At 30.2% G+C, this 22,122-nt stretch overlaps 3 protein-coding genes across 5 annotated transcripts; 1 reads left to right on the forward strand and 2 right to left on the reverse strand.

Annotated features, from left to right (window-relative positions):
• The first annotated feature begins 1,355 nt into the window (after positions 1 to 1,355).
• Positions 1,356 to 6,739, forward strand: LOC111032132 (cationic amino acid transporter 2). Its single transcript, XM_022312359.1, has 11 exons — positions 1,356 to 1,593; positions 2,227 to 2,355; positions 3,675 to 3,830; positions 3,934 to 4,038; positions 4,165 to 4,320; positions 4,420 to 4,544; positions 4,938 to 5,035; positions 5,103 to 5,242; positions 5,310 to 5,585; positions 5,661 to 5,824; positions 6,276 to 6,739. The coding sequence occupies exons 1-11, from the start codon at positions 1,377 to 1,379 to the stop codon at positions 6,507 to 6,509; spliced, it is 1,800 nt and encodes a 599-aa protein (XP_022168051.1). The 5' UTR covers positions 1,356 to 1,376; the 3' UTR covers positions 6,510 to 6,739.
• A 1,084-nt stretch (positions 6,740 to 7,823) lies between these two features.
• Positions 7,824 to 10,434, reverse strand: LOC111032134. The gene is made up of 4 exons (XM_022312361.1): positions 9,823 to 10,434; positions 8,906 to 8,974; positions 8,687 to 8,779; positions 7,824 to 8,218 (listed from the first exon to the last, which is right to left on the reverse strand). Exons 1-4 carry the CDS (start codon positions 10,420 to 10,422, stop codon positions 8,099 to 8,101), a joined length of 882 nt encoding a protein of 293 aa, XP_022168053.1. The 5' UTR covers positions 10,423 to 10,434; the 3' UTR covers positions 7,824 to 8,098.
• A 3,260-nt stretch (positions 10,435 to 13,694) lies between these two features.
• Positions 13,695 to 17,527, reverse strand: LOC111032135 (zwei Ig domain protein zig-1-like). 3 transcript variants are annotated; one of them, XM_022312365.1, is made up of 5 exons: positions 17,353 to 17,527; positions 16,015 to 16,121; positions 15,270 to 15,431; positions 15,036 to 15,152; positions 13,695 to 14,291 (listed from the first exon to the last, which is right to left on the reverse strand). In XM_022312365.1, the coding sequence occupies exons 2-5, from the start codon at positions 16,115 to 16,117 to the stop codon at positions 14,104 to 14,106; spliced, it is 570 nt and encodes a 189-aa protein (XP_022168057.1). In that variant the 5' UTR covers positions 16,118 to 16,121; positions 17,353 to 17,527; the 3' UTR covers positions 13,695 to 14,103. The 3 variants fall into 3 exon arrangements, with proteins under 3 accessions (XP_022168057.1, XP_022168056.1, XP_022168055.1); XM_022312364.1 differs by having other exon boundaries at positions 17,332 to 17,527; XM_022312363.1 differs by having other exon boundaries at positions 17,328 to 17,526.
• Positions 17,528 to 22,122: the final 4,595 nt, after the last annotated feature.

Consider the following 22,122-nt stretch of genomic DNA (forward strand, 5'->3'; position numbering starts at 1 on the left):
ACGTTTGTATGCAATCTAATAATACCTTACCGACACTGTTGTATTATATTTTATAGCTTATACTATACTTTGTATAAATTTATTGAATAAAATATATTAATTTCATAATGAAAGCTATCATATTTCAGATTATTCGTTTAATTATGAACGTAGATTCATGAAATCGTTAGGTAAATGTAATACAAAAATGTATAACGTGAATATACTGAATACAATTTAATAATACTGTAAAATGACTACAGTTTAATTTGTTTGGTATGTTTATACATTTATAATGAAGATTTATAAATTATTATTATAATAAAGCGAATGCCATTGAGTTAACCATTTTGATCAGTTTTTATACTTACTTTTTTTCTTAGAAAAAAATAACTTAACAATTTACAGCAATCCAGACTATTGCAAAATGTAATAAATAACTAAAGAATAAAATACAATAAGTTAAATTATCTATCACATTCATTCTGTAAACACGTAAACAAATACTCTGTGAAATGTCTCAAGAACATTTTCATTCATTCAATACAGTACTGCAAATTAAATTCTCGACAATTTAACAGTACCTCCATGTGTCTCAATTTTGACGACTAGCTTATTCGGAACAATTATTTTAGTATTTCCTAAAAAAGAGTCGAAGATTACATTTTAAAATCTAAATGATTTGTACATTTTCCGTCTTGGTTCAGCTGTTGTGGAGTAATTGGGAAATAAAAAAAAGTTATTGCACTAAAAAAAGTAAAACACAAATGTCGATGCATGGGGTCTTAACAAATTATCATCTGAATAATTATAAAAATTGAAAAAGTAACATATTTGTATCAAGCTTAATTTGTTACGACTGACCTACCTAAATATAAACTACTTTTTCTGAACGACCTATTGTAAATAACTATCTTATTGCGGTTATCTGTGATCATTATTTCTTATAAAAGTGATCTGTGATTGCAAAATTATAATTAATGGTTACAGTCAACGGGTCTATGAACTCGATTCGCACATTTCTCGCTGTGGAGTTGAAAAATATTCAACAATTAATATTTGAAAACATAGGTATTAGGCTAGCTAAAAATTTGAAAGTTCTTTGTTTCTGTATTAGATCGACTTATTAATAATAGATATTCCATAATTGTTCCAGCATGTTTTCATGCTAGTTGCTAATAATTTGTACTTCCAATGTGTTGAAACATCATATTTTGACGTGATCAATAGGACAAGAAAGACGGCACCGTAGACTTGTGAATTTTAAAATAACATTAATAAATAGACAATTATAATTATTACTCTTTGGATATCTATATAATATCGACAGATTTCGACGGTAACTCGACGAATAATATATTTTTTTTTTTTTGTAGCGAGAAAAACTGATACAGGTGATGTCCAGACGGAAAAGTGACGACGACGTACTGATCGACCAACCGGGAAAGGAGAAATTGGCCAGGGTTCTCAACCTGGTGGACCTGACAGCACTCGGCGTAGGGTCCACGTTGGGTGTAGGCGTGTATGTGCTCGCTGGAGCCGTTGCCAAAACGGATGCGGGGCCGGCGGTCGTGTTGTCGTTCATTTTAGCCGCCTTCGCGTCTGCTTTCGCGGGTGAGACGAGAAGAAAATAAATGTTAAGCAAAACTGAAAAAAAACTTACAGGACGACGACGTCTGTTTCCGTTTTGTGTCCGAAATAGGCCGGATGGGTTTAAAAAACAAAAATACCACACACTGATTCGCACGCGATGAAAACGAGTTAGATAGTGATTGCAATGGTACACCCGTGGTATTAAAGTTAAATACCACCACGGTTTGTATGTTACCGGGGTGAATACTCAACTTCATTGTGTATCTTAAACTTTTCTACCGCCCAGCATAATATTATACTGAGGTAAGCATCAGAAATAAATCCAAAGCACGATACGTTCATCACTGCAATAAGGCATTATAATCAAACAAATTGGACGGGGAAACATTTTTCCCGATTGATACGAATGCGTGTTACACACGACTTTTTCCCCGTCATAAATAACTTTTCCATAGGTACTCGACATTGTGTAATAATATATAATAACACAAGACCGTCCCCTCGGGAAGAATTATTACATACTTGTACATGTACTGCGGGACGTCCGAGCACCCTAGCTAGTCCGAACCGGAAATAATATGTCAATAATATCATTATCAACGACTCAACAGCTTAACAGTATATTATTATATAATTATATCATTATATCCGCAGGTCTGTGTTACGCCGAATTCGCTGCACGAGTGCCAAAAGCAGGGTCGGCTTACGTTTACAGTTACGTCGGCGTGGGTGAATTCGTAGCGTTCGTGATTGGATGGAATCTGATACTCGAATACGTCATCGGTGAGTGAAGTTTTGGCCATAGTGCTTTTTCACTGCATAATATATAGGGTGGTCAGTCTGAGGGACCAATACCGATTATAGGTTATTGCGGTATATTGTACATTGCTATGCTTGTTTTTAAAAATATTTATTATATTATAGGGATTCGATCCCGTCTGTGTTTTCTACTAGAATATACCTATCTCATGCCGACACTACTGTATTGTAGGTATCGCCTCGTCTATTTTTTAAGCATCGCATAACACTTTGGAAAACATATCCGTCATAACGTTTAAGATTAAAAACGGATTTTTCAAACGACCCTTCAAAGTTATATTTTTGAATGTTGAGTATTAAAATTGTAATAAAATTGAAGTGGAAACATTAATTTAAAAATATAAAGAAATCGTTTTCAAGTAAATTTCATGAAGAATTCAAGCATGTTTTCTGAAATTGTATCGGAAAAACAGGTTGTAGTTAATAAGTTAGCAGAAGATATTAAAGTTTAAATAACATTTAATATTAGCGTAGTGGGAGTTATTGACATGTGTGTCATTTATGGGAATACTCCACTATTTATTTAGCACAGCAATACTGACACTTATGATCGCTATTACTACGCACACATTTACACGAATATTGCACCAGAGCACATAGGAAATTGCCTATACTAAACTCCTTATAAACATGGATCGATTCTCCTAAATATTATGCTACACACGAACGTGTTGTCTCACACTTAAAAACGTACAGCATAGCACATTTGTGTTCAGTAAAACTGATTTCGTGTTGTTATCTTTAATATTAGAGCAAATCGACCTAAATAAGACAGTGCACTAACTAAAAAACTAGCACTGATTTAAATTAGATCAATTTAGATGATAGTTAAAACGACACAATTGTAAAACAATAATATACTTTGTTTACCTACGTTGTACTCGCACATATTATTGTATAAATAACTTTAAAAAATGTAATTTAATATCTTTATTCATTCAATTTTTTTTCTATTCACTTGTATGGTTTAATTTATACGATCTGCTACTAGGGATATTGAAAAATAAGTATTAAAATACTAAACTCCTGGGTAGGTGAAAAGAAAATAATGTTAAGACCCACAACTTACGGTTAGAGATTTCAACTATTCTAACAAATTCATATAGTAGGAAAAATTATATTATATTTAAACTAAACTATAGAACTCCTTGAAACTTGGAAAATAAAATTACGTCATACTGCACATAATGGAAACTTTAAGGTTAGAGGTTTCAGAGTCTCAGAGTAGCCTCAGAGAAATTTGTTAAAATTCCGTGTATTTATATTAATTTGTTTTTTCATAGGCACTGCAAGTGTAGCCAAAGGTCTCAGTAACTATATCGACGCGCTGTTGGAGTACCCCATGAAAAGAACGATGACAGAACTCTTCCCTATGAATGTAAGCTTTTTGTCGGAGTTCCCAGACTTTTTGTCGTTCAGCGTCGTGTTACTACTATCGGGTGAGTAAAAAAATGCTCCAAACACGAAGCACTACAGCAGCAGTTATATTCATTTAGGTGATTTAAGTCATAACTTATATTTAATCGATGCATAACATTGCAGTTTTACTGTCATGGGGAGTCCGCGAATCTACGATGATCAACAACGTGTTTACAGTCGTTAATTTACTGACCGTGGCCACCGTTGTTATAACCGGGTTATTCAAAGGTAATGTATATAATTTAAGTATTAATATAGCAAGTCATCAGTGTCGATAATAACACCTGTATAGACACCCTTCAATAAAACTACACTGAGTGTTGATATATAATATTTTCTCATCGTTCATTATAGTTAATTCTTACAATTGGAATATACCGAAAAAAGACATCCCGAAGAGTGCGAGAGGCGGAGAAGGCGGTTTCATGCCTTTTGGTTGGGCCGGAGTGACCGCGGGCGCTGCCAAATGTTTTTACGGTTTTATCGGTTTCGACACCGTAGCTACAACGGGTGAGCATCATCGAATGGAAAACAAATGATCAATGATTTATTCATTCCGTAACCTGTTATATTTACGTAAAACATCAACTAAACATTATATGTCGACAGGGGAAGAAGCGAAAAAACCGAAACGTGACATCCCGTTGGCCATCATACTGTCGTTGTCCATCATAACGTTTGCTTACTGCTGTATCAGTTCGGTATTAACCCTGATGTGGCCATATTATAAACAGGTAAATCGATCATTTTCGAAAACAAAATCCTTCCGTCGTTCATAATAGGATGTGGTTGACTTACATCATTTTTTTAAATTTTAATTATAACGTAATATAATAAATATGAGATTCAATAAAAAAAAATATACAATACATAACATGTTAAGTTAGGTTAGGTGTCATATTTGACAATTTATTTTCTTATAAGAATAAATAATCTTTATATTTATTTGTAGTTGTATTATATTTATTGAAACATGAGCTGTGAAAATGTTGTTAGACTATATAATTTACCTGAAGATAACTTTGAATAATTTTCATCGATATTTTGATTTGTAACAGTATTATATGAACGAAGTTTGCATACTTTAATTTTGAACAATTTGTAACTTAACATTCCACACTTTATAGGACGCTGATGCGCCGTTCCCGTACGTCTACGATCATCTTGGCTGGACAACGGTGAAATGGATCGTTTCTTCCGGCGCTATTTTTGCTCTGTTCACCAGGTAGGCATGCGTTTGTCAGGAGATTTATTTGTTAAATTTCAACCACGATAAACCACGTATTTTACAGTCTCATTGGAACCATGTTCCCGTTGCCAAGGATTCTATATGCCATGTCCTGTGACGGTCTCCTGTTCAGCATGTTCTCCGACATTCACCCCAAGTATCAGACACCTCTATTGGCCACCTTGCTGTCGGGCCTGCTCGCTGGTAAATATATAAAGATAATTATTGTATTACTGTGCGGTACTGACCCTATGCGATTGGCTTATGTCAGGTATTATGTCAGCGATATTCAACCTAGAACAACTGATCGACATGATGTCGATCGGGACGTTGTTGGCGTACTCGATCGTGTGCATTTGCGTGTTGGTGTTACGGTACAGGAACGACTCGGACGTGGAGTTCGTGATCAAGGGCACCGACGAATCGGAGACCAGCGGATTTGTGGAGACAGTCGTCAAGACGGTGGTAAAGTACTTTAACCTGTCCAACATCAAATACGCCAACGAAGAGACCGAGAGCGTGGCCACGATCATCACCATGTTGTTCAGTACGTATTTAAAGGGAAATATTGTAGCCGACGATTAAATTTTAATGTTTTTACACGCCGTTTGTCTTTTTGCAGTTTTCACGTCGACGCTGTTCTGTTTCATCACCGTCCAACAAGAAGGCGCCCAAGAAAGCAGTGACGTCGCTGCGTACTCGAGCGCTATTTTGGCCATAGGGCTGTTGCTCCTGGTACTGTTACTGGCCAGACAGCCCCAATCGACCAAAGAACTTTCGTTCAAGGTATGAATCATTATCGATCTGTGTTTGTGTAATAAAATAATAACATTTTTCAGTTTTTTTTTTTCATTATTGTACTACGTTTTTATAAAAATATTTTTTTTTTTTACTCGATTCTACCCTAACCATATACCGGTGACCAATAACAAAGTATCGTTTTAAGTTGATGCTAAAATTCGAGTTTAGAACAATTTTTAAGCATTTTGTTCTAAATTTATCTATTATTATTAGGTAGAAGTTTGCGTAATAGTAGACTACAATTTTTGAGTGGGGTATACCTGCTATAACCCATACCTACAGACTATAATTTCATATAAATGTTTTGCAATGCTATTTTCGATTGAAAATCATATTTTATTTAACATTAAAAAACAATCGTACTTAAGACAAATACACATACGTTTTTCATTAACACAAAAATTGAACTGATAATGCTCATGTCTCGTTTTCACAGGTGCCGCTGGTGCCGCTTATACCGTGCATGAGCATCTTGTTGAACATATACTTGATGATGAAACTCGACATACACACTTGGATCCGTTTCGGCATTTGGCTGTTGATCGGACTGTTCATATACGTACTGTATGGCATGAAACACAGTGTCGAGGGTAGGAAGCAGTTGGAAGAGCCGAAAAAAAGACCATCGAGCACCGCAGCGGTGCACCCCATTTCCATCATCAAGTTATAGGACGTGTGCGTAAAGTGCATATAAGTATATAAAGTGACAAGGAGATGTCGATCAAAATATTAACATTCCACTTCAAACACAAAACAAACCCGACTGTCGAGCGAACGATGTCACTTTTAAAAAACGCTCTGCGCGGGGTGACTATCGTTCGCAAAATATCTAAACATACCAGTATTATGTTATTTACGTCTTACAAACGAAAAATATATTAAAATTAATCGAACGAACGGCTATATAACACTATATTATTATTATACGAAACTAGGTCGTTCTACGAAACTATTATATTATAATAATATTGTTGACGGGACTTTTAATACCTATACGTGTATTAAATGTTCTAATTTTTTTTTTATGTTGTGATATTTATTTTTAGAAATAATATTTACGTATTTTTTTCGTACATATATATAATATTATTACAATAATTGAATAATTATTGAGTACATTTAAAAATGTTTGTTCTTTGATATTATATTATTAAGTATAATATTATATTGGTACCTATAGTGAGTAAAATTTGTTAAACAAAAAAAAGTATCGTACGAGGAAAATCATTTTCTTTAAATATTTTTATTTTTTTAATAATATTGTCCGCAATGTTGTTTTTTTATTGCTATTAATGAATTAATGTATTATGTTATGATATTTATTTTTAGTACCTATTACGCGTTTGTAACGAACACAATATAATATAATTATTATAGTATATATATTTGTTTATGTGTATATATATATATTATATTCATGTAAGTTCTATGAATGATTTGTAAAAAATAAAATATGTGCAATTTCTAAATTAAAGTACCAACGTTAATCGTAGTTTCAGTAAAAACTAGGGAAGTAATGATCAAGCTGTTCCTGTCCATATTTCGCTATTGTTGTGATAACGACTAATTTAACGTAAGTGTAAAAATCATATAAGAGGGTAAAATGCCTCAAAACTTTTGTTACGAAACAAAACAGGACAAGATTAGGACATGAGTGTGCATAGAGATATCGAAATTGGCACTGTATGAGCTAAGGACCAAAAGGTGCTAAATTGATTTTTTTTGAAAATCCGCTTTTTTATTCATACGCTTATTTATCAATTCTCTATGATTCAAAATCCCATCCAACCTTGTAGGTTCATTATTTAAAGAGTTATCCAACACTAGAACTTACTAAATCGATCAAATTTACTCATTCTTCATTTGATAGTGATTTAAATAGTACCATTTGTCTTTTTATAATTAAACTTTATAGACATCAACACATTTATATTTTATTTTAAAAGTTGTTTATTAATAAAGTATAACTATTAGATTGCCCATTTAATACTAATAACAAATTTGATTAATTTACAGAAAAATAGTACAATACCAAAAATACACTTACGTAGATACTAAAGTCTTACAGTATTAATAATCAATTAATCCATAATATGATAGATGATCTATTACAACCCAATAAGATAATATATCAAGAAAAAAATGTCAAACACGAGTACCGTATAATGTTTCGATAAGAATACGAATTAAAATATGTGCATGCGAAGAATCTTGTATAAGCTAAATATGCTATGGTTGAGCCCGAAATTTACCGTACACCTATCCCATGTTGTACTCGAATTGTAAGTATGAATGATAAGCGTTGTTAAATCTAATAACATATGGGTGTTCTTTCATTTGTACCGATGTGGCCAAAGTTGCCGTGAGTAATATTAAAATCTGTAAGAACAAAATAATGATATCAATAATCTTACTTCAGATGTACCATACGTCAATTTTTAACTTTAAGACTCCACAATAATATAATTTATATATTATAAATGTTATTTTTATTTGTTCCAAAACAGCTGATCCTATCCACATCATATACATCCAGTTATAAATTAATAATAATAATAATACAACATTTACATAATGTGTGTTTTTTTGACTAGAATGTTAATGAGCGGACATTGTAATTATAACATCCTATTTACCGATTACATTTTGACTACGTTTTAAGATATTTCATTTTTTTGGAATTTTCAAATAGTTTCGGAGAACATATTTCCTAAATATGAATATGAATACTTAAACTAGTAAACATAAAGCAATAAATATCATAAACTAATGCGAAAGCAGGTATTTATTCAAATTATTTCCTATTTTAAAACTATTATGCACTAATAAATTAATTTACGTACTTACTGATAATATAAATCTCAAATTAATACGAAAAAATCCAAAAGCTGTTAATTGATCCCATTCGAAAACTGATAATTGATTCATAAACATTTTAACCTAATCGAAGTTATTATAAATATTAAACAAAGAAGTGATTAAAGTCTCGTGGTACATAAATTTATCATTATTGTAAGTATACTATTATTTGCATTGTTATAAACTGATTAAAAATAGTAGTATTACTTGTAACTTCGTGTCAATGGGTAGTTGTGAAATATGTATTAATCTTAGAAATGAAACTATTTCAATTTTCTGAAAACAAAAATAGTACATAACATTATTTATTTAATAAAAAGCGTGTTATTAAATTAGATTTTTAAAACTTTAACTTTAAATACATTACACATAGATCATTATGCCATTCTACATAAATACGCTGTATGAAAAATGGTAAAGTATTGGTTATCGATTAATCTAAATAGTGTTGTTGCATGCCATTATTGATTATCGAAACATAAACATGAGAGAAAATTAAAATCAAATTACATAATATGTATAGTGTATACTGTAATATTAACGTTAACGTTTTTAAACCGAATATTTAAAAAAAACAACTTGTTAAAGTTGTAATAAAATATATAATATCGTTTATTCAAAAAATATTAAATATTATTTTGGACTTTTAGATACTACTACACAAGTTGTAGTGCAAATGCTTTCAGTTTACAAAATATTTTGTTTTGGTGTTTGAATAATCAATAATGTCGAGTATCACAATTCACAATCAACAAATAAATACATACAACGCTATAAAAGTATAAAATATAAACGAATTTCGGTTTATAATATTAATTATTATACAAATATTATACATACTCGTACTTATATATTATAAATTCTGACATGTCTGACAGTTAAGTGAAGTACATTATAGGTGATGTATTTTTTGTTTTGTTTAATATTATATTGTATTGATATGCTTATAATATGTATCATCATTATTTATAAATAGTGCCTACTATAATTTATAATCAACGGTATAACTTAAAATAAAACACGATAAGGAATCGTTATTATGCCAAGATGAATACCTTTTTTCATAATAATTACAGGTTGATAATTGGTTATAGCTTTAATGGGCACTACCTACGATACGTTACCTTTTCGTTTATCCACGATACGGTGATCAGTAGGCACGTTACGAATACGACGTTTTGCAAAAAGAACGTGACGGTCAGTACGACGTTCAGAGTGTAGAAGTTGGTACCGACATCGGACGAGGGGTTATATCTGGACACGTGCAACAGGTAGTAGAAATTCCGGAGGAGGTCGACGAAATTGAACGCAAAGTAGCACAACAGCACCCCCCCGTAGCCCAAACCGAAGACGCGCAGCAGCTCGCACAGTTCGGAGTGCAACATCCGCGCTCTGTCCACCAGCCGAGTGATTTCGGGTTGGGGCCACGTGCCGGCAGTCCCGATGAGTCCGGGGGGGAATTGCTCGCAGACAAAGTTCAGTGTGTCGAACCTGGAGCCCAAGTTCCTGAGATAGAAGTACGTCGTGACGAACACCGCGAACTCTGTGACGCACGGGATCTCGAAAAAATATCTGACCACCGTACCGAAATCCAGTTTGGAGGGCGGCCACAGCCAAATAGAAAATATTTCCAGACCCAAGTACGACGCGAGCAACACGGCCAAAAATGTGTTCCAACCGTATTTCGTCGTCGACAAAAGTGCCGCGGGTTTTCCCAGTGTCATCAGAGCTAGTCCGTCGAGTCTCTGGTCGAATTCGATTATGCCGTTGATCAACCTAAAACGGTGTACGGCGGTTGTATGGAATATATTATTTATATATATATATATTACGGGCAAAGTGGAAAATTCGGACAATGTATACAATGCCCGGGCATTGTATACAGTGACCGGGTATTGTATACAATGTCCGAGATATATTGGGCAATGTAAATTGTGAAGTATTTATACAAATAATCTTCATAATATATTTTGTTAGATGATCCTGATAAACTAATATAAACTTATATCACCATCTGATTGTGCTTGCATGTCGACCAAGTCAATTTGACAGAATGAATTCATTTCAAAAGATATGATTGGGTTTACAACCAACCCTTTTTTAGCTGTACTTCCCTTCTTTTTATACGATTCGCAATTATTTAAGTATGACATTATTACATCTCTTGTTATATTTTTGTACTTTTTATTAATCTCGTGTTCCATTATATTTCTACCTCCATGTCCAATTGACAAATGAACTTCATGTATAATATCATATAACTGAACATTATGCACATAATATTTTATTTCATTACCTTTAAATACATTTAAAAAAAATTGTAATACTCTTATATAAATAACCATATAAACGAGTATAATTAAATTAGTATATAATATCATTGATTAGGTATAATAATATTATGCAGATTATTTGTACAAATACTTCACAATTTACATAGCCCAATATACCTCGGACATTGTATACAATGCCCGGTCACTGTATACAATGCCTGGGCATTGTATACATTGCCCCAATTTTCCACTTTGCCCGTAACATATATATACATATATAAAGGAATATTACTATGGTGAGATTCTTGTTGACCATCAGTTATAAAGAATGGCTATGACTACAATTAAGTGTTTCAGTTGATTATAATATAGCATCATGTTATTTCGCTATTTGTAAGTTCGAAATAATAAATTATAATAATTGCTTGATAAGCGAAAATATGATGACGTGTCAAATGATTATGACAGCTGCAGTGGAGTACCGACCGAAGGGGTCAAAGAATAAACATTTGAAAAAAAATCTTTATTCTAGGTTATAGACCTTTAAAAATTCACTTTGTGTTTAAAATGTTAATAGTATAATAAACATTTTAGAAGCAATTTTTTTAATTTTATAATTTTAAAGAAAAACTAATTTTAAATAAGTACTCTAAGATGTCCTGCTCGTTTAGTCGTATAACCATTTTGTTATGCTGTTCAAAATAAAGCAAACAGAATAATAGCAAAAGCGTATTCGTCATATGAAATTAAAACGTTCACAAGGAATTCAAAATTTTTAAAACTCAACTAAACATAAGTTCCTGAAAAATTTCATATTTTACTGTATAAATTAACAAATTCACTTCATTTCAATATTCACCTACGCATTCGTAAACTGCTACAACGACGTCTAAAACGTGACAGTCGTCCGATATTATTAGTTGACTTTTTCTACTACTTAGTAATATTATCCAATTGTTAATTAGTACTAAATATTTAATTTCTTGTATTATTATACTCATCGTGCTTATAATAGCATGTATATTATTGTTCGTCATATTATTACAAAAAATTAAACTGCACAACTCATCAGCCTATGTAGATGGCGCAATCAATAGATATACGAATGTATATTATGGACATAATATATAATCTAATATGATAATAAAAACAATAATGTTTAAGTTAATGTTATATCGTACGTAATGATACCTGATGATCCAAATTTCGTAAACCCTCGCCATGACAACAGTTGTCCAAAATTTGAGCAACACCAGCTCTCGGAGGAAAAACGTGTTGTTCACGTGGAAGACATACGTAAAACCTATCAACGCGATCGTTCGCGTCAGTTCTAGGCAGACATAATACATTTTATTATTCGAGTTTTTGTCCAATAACCCGGAATCGAATGTATACGTAATGCTTATGAATCCCAAAGTTTTTGATAAGACTAAGAATGGCCTTAAGGCCACTACAAAAGATGTCATATTCACAGTACTGTTGGTCGTATGACCGAGTTTGTCGTTATAAAATGTTTGTTATGCGAACTATTGTGTTGAAACGTATGTGGTTGCTTAGGACATGAAACGCATTATAATATCAGTCATGGCGGTAAAAGGATAACTCGAAAGTTGCACTACTGGAAATGACAGAATAATTACCATTCGATCGACTGTTATTTTTTCAAGATCGCTATACTACATTTATAACAAATGTACGTAACACACTGTGCATAATTTACTACCGATGTGCATATTTGATTTCGGCGATTCGATAAAAATCATAATAATATATTACCGAAATGGTTTTGGAGGAACAATTTCAATAAAAGAGTCATTATTAACTGTAAATTTATTAATTATTAATCTCTACCTATGTATTTGTACTAATGTGCTAATTTATCACTACCTATACAAATCATAAAATTTAAAATACATAATAATTGTTTGATATTTTATAAATTTGAGCAGACGAGCCAAAAACTTGTGTAACCCGTTTGTTATATTATGTTGTGACGGAAAAAAATTATAAAATTTCACTAATTGTTTTAAAAAATAAACCAATATGCAGTATCATGAAATTTGCTAGTGGGAATTACTTTTATTTTTATTCAATCACTGAGACATTAATATTTAAGTTGTTATCTAATATTTTAAATCTTACTATAATAATAGGTATAGTAAAAATATTAATAATAAGTAAAATATAAGTATTTTTTTTGTATAATTTATTATATTCCTTGAATACATACCACTGTAATTAATTATCTATTGGGTGCAAGTCTGTATCTCTCTTAAAACAAAAATCCGCGTGATTACTGATTTGTAATAAATTGACAAAATATGATAAGATTTACTGTTCTATGATATAACTCAATTTTTGATAAATAATAATATTAGTCTATTACTATTTAATTAATTAAATTGTTCGTCAATACATAACAATTATATTTTATTTTATTACTGATCAAACCACTGAAATAAAATAAGCAATTAATTAATATACCTATTCAGGCGAATCGGTAATAAATTATACACAACACGTGTACGTTTTGGGTCAGTGCTTACTCAGCTCATTTTACATTTAAAATAGTCACTCCAACTGACCCGTAAGAATTATACCTATGTTTACTCTATATATGGTAGCCTGTTGGTAGACCGAAATAAGGCGCCAATGTTCATTTTGTAAAATATTTAATAACTATACTTTGTTGTGTGCTTATTTTTACTATTTAACGCATTTGCTTTTTTTTTTTGTTACATTTATTATGTTTTCTAAAAATAATAACCAATAATAATAAATGTAGCTTGATTTTATTCTTCAGTTACAATAAACGTCTTCTGGGTGCCAGTACGGCCGGGTGTCACTAGTTCCAGGATAGGTGATAGTTTTTAGTGACAAATCCTTGCCACACATGCACATTACACGTGTTCCAAACCAATCTCACCCTCTCCTTCAATGAAAACCAGCTAATAACCATGAAATTGATGCTATGAAAAAATAATTAATAGTTTATATGTTTTTCGATTTGCAGTTATTTTTACAATCAATAGTAGCTTATGCATGCAGAATAAAAAAAAGACAATTTCCATTAAATTAATAACAATATTTAAATATCACAGCTTGAAAATGTTTATAACATAAATTTCTATCTCAAATTGTCTTCGTCGGATGAACCAGTTTTGGGTGTAAGTTCATAAGCTCTTTCAATTTCTCATCCTTCCTTCTTTGATTTATCAATAAGTGGATCAAGCAACATACGAGTAATAAGAATATGAGCTGTACTAAAGCAATCCACAGAATAACTTTTACATTGATATTTTTATCTTCATCACGTCTTACTGAAATACATAGAATAACGGTGAACTTTTTTATAATAATTCAATTTTGATGTCCCATATTTACAAATATTACAATATATAATTAATATTAGAATATCTATCAGTAGAATTTTAACTGTTTTTAAGTAAAATATAAGATACAACTAATAAATAACATAGTCACGCCGATATTAATAACAGGAAACTAGACGAAATTTAGGTGATAGTATTACTACTAGATTATAATAAGTAATAAATTATAACCATTATTATTTTTATTCAAAATTTATTTTTGTTTATTTGGCAGAAAATTATTACTTGTACACTTATATACGTAAATTAATAGTTATCATTGAAATAAATATTTAAGCTATACTGTCTGTATGCCTGCCATTTAAAGGTCTTTGAAACATGAAAAAATTCTAGAGTTGCCTTAACAGGCCAACAGTATAAATCCTTTGAAGTTTAATTATTTGCAATAAAAAGTTTTGTATTCGTTTTTCAACGAAAGCTTAACTCATTATTAATCTACCACGGTAAGAGTAGAAATGTATTTTCTTCCAAATTCACGAATTTGAGGAAAAAAATAACGATACCTAACAACATTATTCAACCCATTATACAAATTATAACAGCTAATTAACCTTCTTCCACCCCCTGTAACCGATTAAAAAAAAGAAAAACGATGAAAATATAATTTATTATTTTTATAATATGACATAATTGTGTATGCTTCTTGCAGCTATAGTATATTATAGTACTTACCTATATCTTGTATTGTAACCATTACGGTTTGGCTGTCGGAACTGAACGAGTTGTAAGCAAAACACGTATAAGAGCCCGAATCCGATACATTGGTATGGAAAAAGATCAACTGATTGTCTAAGTAAAATCACGTATAGAAATTATTAAGGAGATAGATTTTGTTATTTTTAAATTATAATTGCATAATGTAAAAGAATCAATATGTCTTCGTTTTGGGTAGCTACACACGCTTACCGATTACTTGTCTCCGTATATTGTTCCGTATTATTTGCCCGTCTTTGTACCAGCTCACAGTGGGTATTGGATAGCCTTCCACCGAACAAGGAATCGTTAGGTCCGAGCCGACTTCGATCGTTGTGGGGGTCAAAAATTGATTAATTCTCACCAATTGACGTGCTGCATTTGAAAAATATTTAGTTAAAATAATTGCGACTCAGTTTCAGTTTTAACGCGATCATAAATACATTTGTACGTTCTTAAAGTTAAAATTGGCATAATTTTGGGTTTTTTTAGTACTAATATAGTTACATATTTAAGTAGACTGATTTTCAGCATTACAATAATATATATGTAAATATCGGACGATAAAGAGCTAACCAGTCCTAATTCAGTAAGCTGCTTAAAAAAGAACATTAATATTATGCGTCGATTTTTCTTGTGTATTTTTAATCGTGTTAAAGTTCATACTTTTGTGAGACTAGGTGAACTATTATGCGTTTTTCCAAGTACAATAATAACTAATAAGTAATAGTTATGAAAGCGCTGTATTCCATAAGCCCATAACTAAGTTACGTAGTTGTTTTATGAAATATTATTTAGTGAAATAAATATTCTAGTATACTACTAGTAACTAAACCATTAATATTTGAAACCCATGTAATGCATGGTTTGTACCTAACTCTAAAAAAATTAGCGGAAAATGCATTCCAACATTATTATTAATAGATATACTTGTTTATTTATGCACTTTAGTAATTACGTATTTCTTCTGAATAAACTTGTTGCCACATTTCATCGGCAAATAAAAATATTACCAGAACTGCCATTGGTAAAATGCTCAACTGATTAGGGAGATCAATCATTTTTCTGAAATAAAAAAAACAATGCCTTACTCATATAATATATAATAAATAACATGAATTTCTGATTAGTTTTAATACTGGGGATGTATATTTTATGAAATTGTCTGTTCTAATAAAAATAATATTAAGATTTTAGATTTTGAACGGTGCGATGAATGTATTGGCTTATATTCATGAGTCTGTCATAATCTTATGTAGCAGTTAAAGCTCTCAAACAAAAACATTAGTCAAAATTCAACAAATGATAAATCATATAGATAACAATGCATTATTCCCATAACTTTCAATGGCAATATTATAGATTAACAAAAAAATATTCAATTTTCGTGAGCTGAAACAAAATGCACTTGAATTCAAAATCATTTTTAAGTCCAGCAGCTAGATTGGATTTAAAAAATTGTGGTATGGAGGTACCATATAAATATTAAGCCTCTTCGCTGTATGTTGATTGATCAGTCAGGACATCTCATTGTATATAATTACAGATTTTACTACACAACGGCACTTCAAAAGGCGAAAGGAAATCATGTTTACAAGAACTAGAATCGGACACTATGTTTTAATCCATGTATTCTTTATAAGTATAAAAATCCAACATTCATTATAAGCAATGAATGCATAGGCAACTTAACCATTAAACATATCACTCAAAAATACAAAAAATTTCAAAACACCTTATCAATACCAAGCAATCCAGAAGAGACATCCAATGAGGATAACCACACAAAAAGCCTAGCTTCTCTAACCAAAATTAATATTATAAAAACTTTTGACTGTTTTTAACCTTAAACCTATGTAAAAACTTGTATATTTCAGCTTTGAATTTAACATAATGTACAGCAAGGTATATAGTCTTAGTTGCTGACGCCTAATAGTATTAACTTTGTCGTGATCCAAAAATATTATTCGTAGGAACTTTAAAAGTATATTCACAAAATGAAGATAAATTACTTTAATACCAATATAAATAAATTTAATAATATAGGCTGGTTTGACCGTTTTCTCTCCAACTCGTGTTTCGCATAATATAATGATAATATATAATTAATTTCAAATTAAACACGCATATTAGAGTGACCCACCCGTCAGATACTGTATACCAATTAACAAAAACTAGTTTTGAGTACAAAATCATTTTTTTTTTTTATTATACCATTAATATAGCAACTTAGTATTTAACAAATGGATATAAAATAATGTATACACTTACTCGCCTTCGTAAAATTACGGTATACCTTTGTTGTATTAACACGGACGTCGGACACAGTATGAAAAATATGAACGTAGAATAAATAATTAATTGTGAAGTAGTTGTTGATTTGCTTGCGAATGTATAAACTAATAAGTAAGTATTGTTGTAGAGCGTTTATGATTTAGCATACCTCTTCACAGTGACGTTTGTTTTGCAAATACTAGATAAGGTTTGATAATATTATAGCATTTAAATAATGATCATTTTATCTTTTTTATTTTAATATAATATTATGATTAGTACGGCTGCAGTATATGAAAATGCAATTAAAATGTTTGTATCAAGTATATAACACGTGTAATTTTATCAATTATCTGATGTGGTCTTTTTTTTCATACTACCTGTATAATATGTATAATAATATTATACCGTGTATATAATACCTCGTATAAAACAATTTTATGCCACTGTATAATGTATGTTTAATACAAGCTAACATCTCTAAAAATGTATGTAGAAATGGCCAACAACAAGACGTCTCTCCAGCTACAAAAATAGAAAAAACTTAATATTTTCGACATTTATTTTTATTATTACGGCTTTTACCTATCAAAATCGTCAGAAACCCCGGTTTGAAAATGTCTCAAAAACTGCTTTCCTAACATCAATGATAGAAGGCTTATCTATGATAAGTATATATACCTAATGTAGTAAAGTATATACACAATTATTGATGGGAATTGTAGTATAAACACACCAGAAACATAAGGAAATGAAATTTAAGGTTTAATTACTTTAATTACACACAATTCTTAAGAATTTGACCGATCGACATGGTAGAAGTGTACATCTATAAAACTATAAATATGCATGTATACAATATGTTCTTTTTTTAATAAATTCATAAACTACAATATATTTCGTCGGTTTTACCTTTTTTCCTCAGTAATCATAAGGTTATTAAACGCTTTATTAAAATATATAAATTATATAAATTGGTGAGGTGTTTAATCAAATAGCCGCTAGAACCGTAGAACCTTAGACTTCTCATATTGATAATTATATATTAGTAACGTCATATACTTATGTCATGTAAATTAATTTAATTATGTGAATTTATGTGAATTATATCAAATTAGCAAATAGATAATTCACATACACAGCTATTTCTTTCACATCAACTGTTTATTTTTATTAAATAAGTTATATATGTGTATATTTTAGACTTGCCGATGTGCATCATACATCCAGGATAATATTAGTATTAAGCGTTGTTGAACAAGAATATTATACTGGATTTTATTTTAATAAAAAACATCCAACTTTTTTTATATTGTTCAATGTATGCTCTGTTATGGGGTCCATCAATACTTAAGTATAACAAAAATAAAACAAAATAAAACAAAAAAAAAATATAAAAAAATATTTTGAAAATATTCGCTAATTTTCAAGTTTTTGTAAATCTCGCCAATCTAATATTTTGATATTTTATAATACTTTCTACTTAGAAACTATTTTGAGAACAAACCAAAGATGTTCATGTATTAAACAATAATTAAAGTATTGATAGTACTGATAATTTTCTCATTAGAAATTACTACACGTTTATAACTTATTATAATAATAACATTTACTATTATGTATACGTATATTATACTGTTATACGTATTATTTACATAATATAATACACTATACACTATATATTATTATAACAGAAAATATAATGAAACAATTTCCACATCTTAATAAACTTCAAAATTCAAATTATTAACAAAACATTATCTTCTGTTACAACTAACCCCATATACAAATTTATTTAACCATCAATATGACAACGAGCCTTAGTTATGATTCAATTTGTGTACCAATAATTAATAATAAAACATAATATATTAATTGATAGCCACTGTTTTTGCATAAATGGCATAATATTTACATTTATTTTTACTGACAACTACAGCTGCAACTGAGCTTAACGCACAAAATACAATCCTAAATGCTGGGTCTTATGTCACGTAAATTTATTTAATTTCATTTATTATTCATCAACAGAGCCATTTTCTTCCCAACAACTGTTTATTTTTATTTAATAAGTTCAACTAATATTAATTAGACATTTCTGGGCGTACACACGCATTTCTGTTGTTTGAATTTTCTCAAAGATAGTACATAATAAATACTGTTACATTTGTATTTTAGACTAACTGATGTATATTATAAGTCCAGGATAATATTATTATTAAAAAAAAAATATTTTGAAAATATTAGGTAATTTTCAAGTTTTTTTATAACTCACAAATTTAATATTTTGGTATTTCATAATTCTTTCTACTAAGAAACCATTTTAAGAACAAACCTAAGATGTTGATGTGTTAAACAATTTTATTGTGGATGAATTAATTGCAAATGTATTGAAATATCTTTTTTAAATTAAACGTTTATTATTTACACATATTAATCAACGCTTAATCGCGGCGAGTCGTCCTGACAACCGTAGTAGTCATCATTTTCCCATCGGATCAACTTTATATATTAATGTACTTATACATCCTTTGAACTCTACACACGATTGCACCTATATTGCCTATCCAATACGCCGTCTTAACATTTACGTTGACCACAAAATACAATAAACGGAAACTATCACATTTAATTTACAGCTGCCCTCCAACATTATTTAGCATAAATTCTGACATTTTTACCTGTTTTGAGGCAGACCATTATTAAATTATAAGACTGTAATATTTTAAGTTAAATATCGAACAATGTAAATATTTCATATATAACGATTGAAAGCACCACTATACATTATAATAATTATTGTGAAATGGTATATTTGTTCCTATATGTGTATGTTGTCAAGTTTGGATCTAAATAAACAATTATATGACGATACTGTTAGGTAATTTAAATTTTAAGTGTAATGTAATTGTTGAGCTATAATTCTTATAAAAGCTAATAAAAAAATTTCATATTAATTTTTGTTTAATGTAGCATCTTAGACGAACAAAAATTTTAAAAATCACGATGACTATAAAATAGTATATATTATTATTATATATTAGAAATCTAACAAGACACGATCAGAAAGGCTGGATATGTGTAGTCGCCTACTAGTCAATATATGTAATATTTACATATTATGCACATAAACACAATCAAGGACCAATGTTTTTATATAAAATTATGTAGTGTTTTACTATAGGTATGCAACTGGGAACTTCTGCAGTTAATGGATGGTGTCAGTCATTACTCACTAGTGAACGTTGACATGCACCATTATCATTAGTGAGACTTGACATAGAATATCATCGATACAATTGAGTTGCACGTAACTCATAATGTCATGTCGACATGACAGTTTAATATCAATCGACGAAGTCTTAATTGGCTGAAAATTGGTACTACAAGCATTCTCATAGAATTAAAAAGTAGCCACTGGTCAAGGACTAATAATGATATAGTCAATAGCCGAAGCAACAATAAAACGAAGTTCACCTTAAATCAATTATTGAAATTGAGTGCAATTATTCATAACTTCATGAACGTTGTTTTTTTATACAAACGACACTTGAATACAATATTTTATACACTATCGATAATTGGTATCTTAAAAGTATACTTTATATAGTCAACCAAACTTAAAACTAAATCCGTAGTATACAAATCTCAAAATTTTCAAAAAATGTTGTCTAAATTTCAGAACTCACTTAAAACACCAAGACATTAACTGCCAGCATTTTTAAAATTTTTCAACATGCCCTGATTTAGGTTGTGTATGTTTACATTCATCAGTTATCAACATTAGCATTCACCATAACAGTTAAGACATTCGCAATAACATCGCGGCAGTGGTGGTTAAATAATTTAGGGTTGAGGAGAGATAAGGCTGGTTGTTAACGAACTTAGTTCGTTAATAAGTAATAACTTAAATTTAAAGATTGTATATAAATTTATTAATTACAAGGTTCATTGATAGGTTGCAACTTACTTTTTTCAGTTTAGGTATCTATTACATCACTTGAGGTTATAATATTTACAACCACATGGTGAATATAGCCATTGTAACCAACCCATACGTTTTAAATCAATATTTTTAGGGTTTTTAATACAATTTAACTGTATAAAAGAAATGAGGACGAACCTAAAAAGCAATGGTTAATGCTTTATGATATTATGTGTTATGTTCACAATGTATTTTATTTATACAAATTGTTTTTTTTATAAAAATATCGATAAAAAATATAATATTGAAATATGGACATGGGAGATATCCACACCTCCCCCCCCCTCAACATTAGACCACCCCTAATGAAATGAAATATTTTACAAATACGATTTTATAATATACAATTGTTAGATATCTTTAGTATGTTGAATTATTATTCTTCGGTATTTACAGATGAACTTTTTATTAAAACAACGGTTAGTCTCAAAAACAGAAAAAACCGATTTACGTTTTAATATAAATTATTGTAAAATTTTTTTTTTTAATACTATTGTTTTATTACAATGCTATTTTAAACTCGAGTGTGGAACGCCATCTAAATGTAATATCATTGTTACATAGCTGCATTAAAGAATCGTCCACTAGAGCGCGCTATAGAATTGCATGACATTTTCTCGACCGTTGAAGAATAATGTGTATTTACACAGTGCGTAATAATAATATATAATATTATTTTTTTAAATGGCCATACAATTACCGTGCAACACAATTACGAACACGTTAATCGACTAATTAAATTGTCAGCGTCAGAAATAAAATCGAAAAATAGAATAATAATAACACGTTACGCCGAGTACGGTTGGT

Source organism: Myzus persicae, unplaced genomic scaffold (genome assembly GCF_001856785.1).
Source record: "Myzus persicae strain clone G006 unplaced genomic scaffold, MPER_G0061.0, whole genome shotgun sequence".
In the NCBI taxonomy this organism is placed as follows: domain Eukaryota; kingdom Metazoa; phylum Arthropoda; class Insecta; order Hemiptera; family Aphididae; genus Myzus; species Myzus persicae.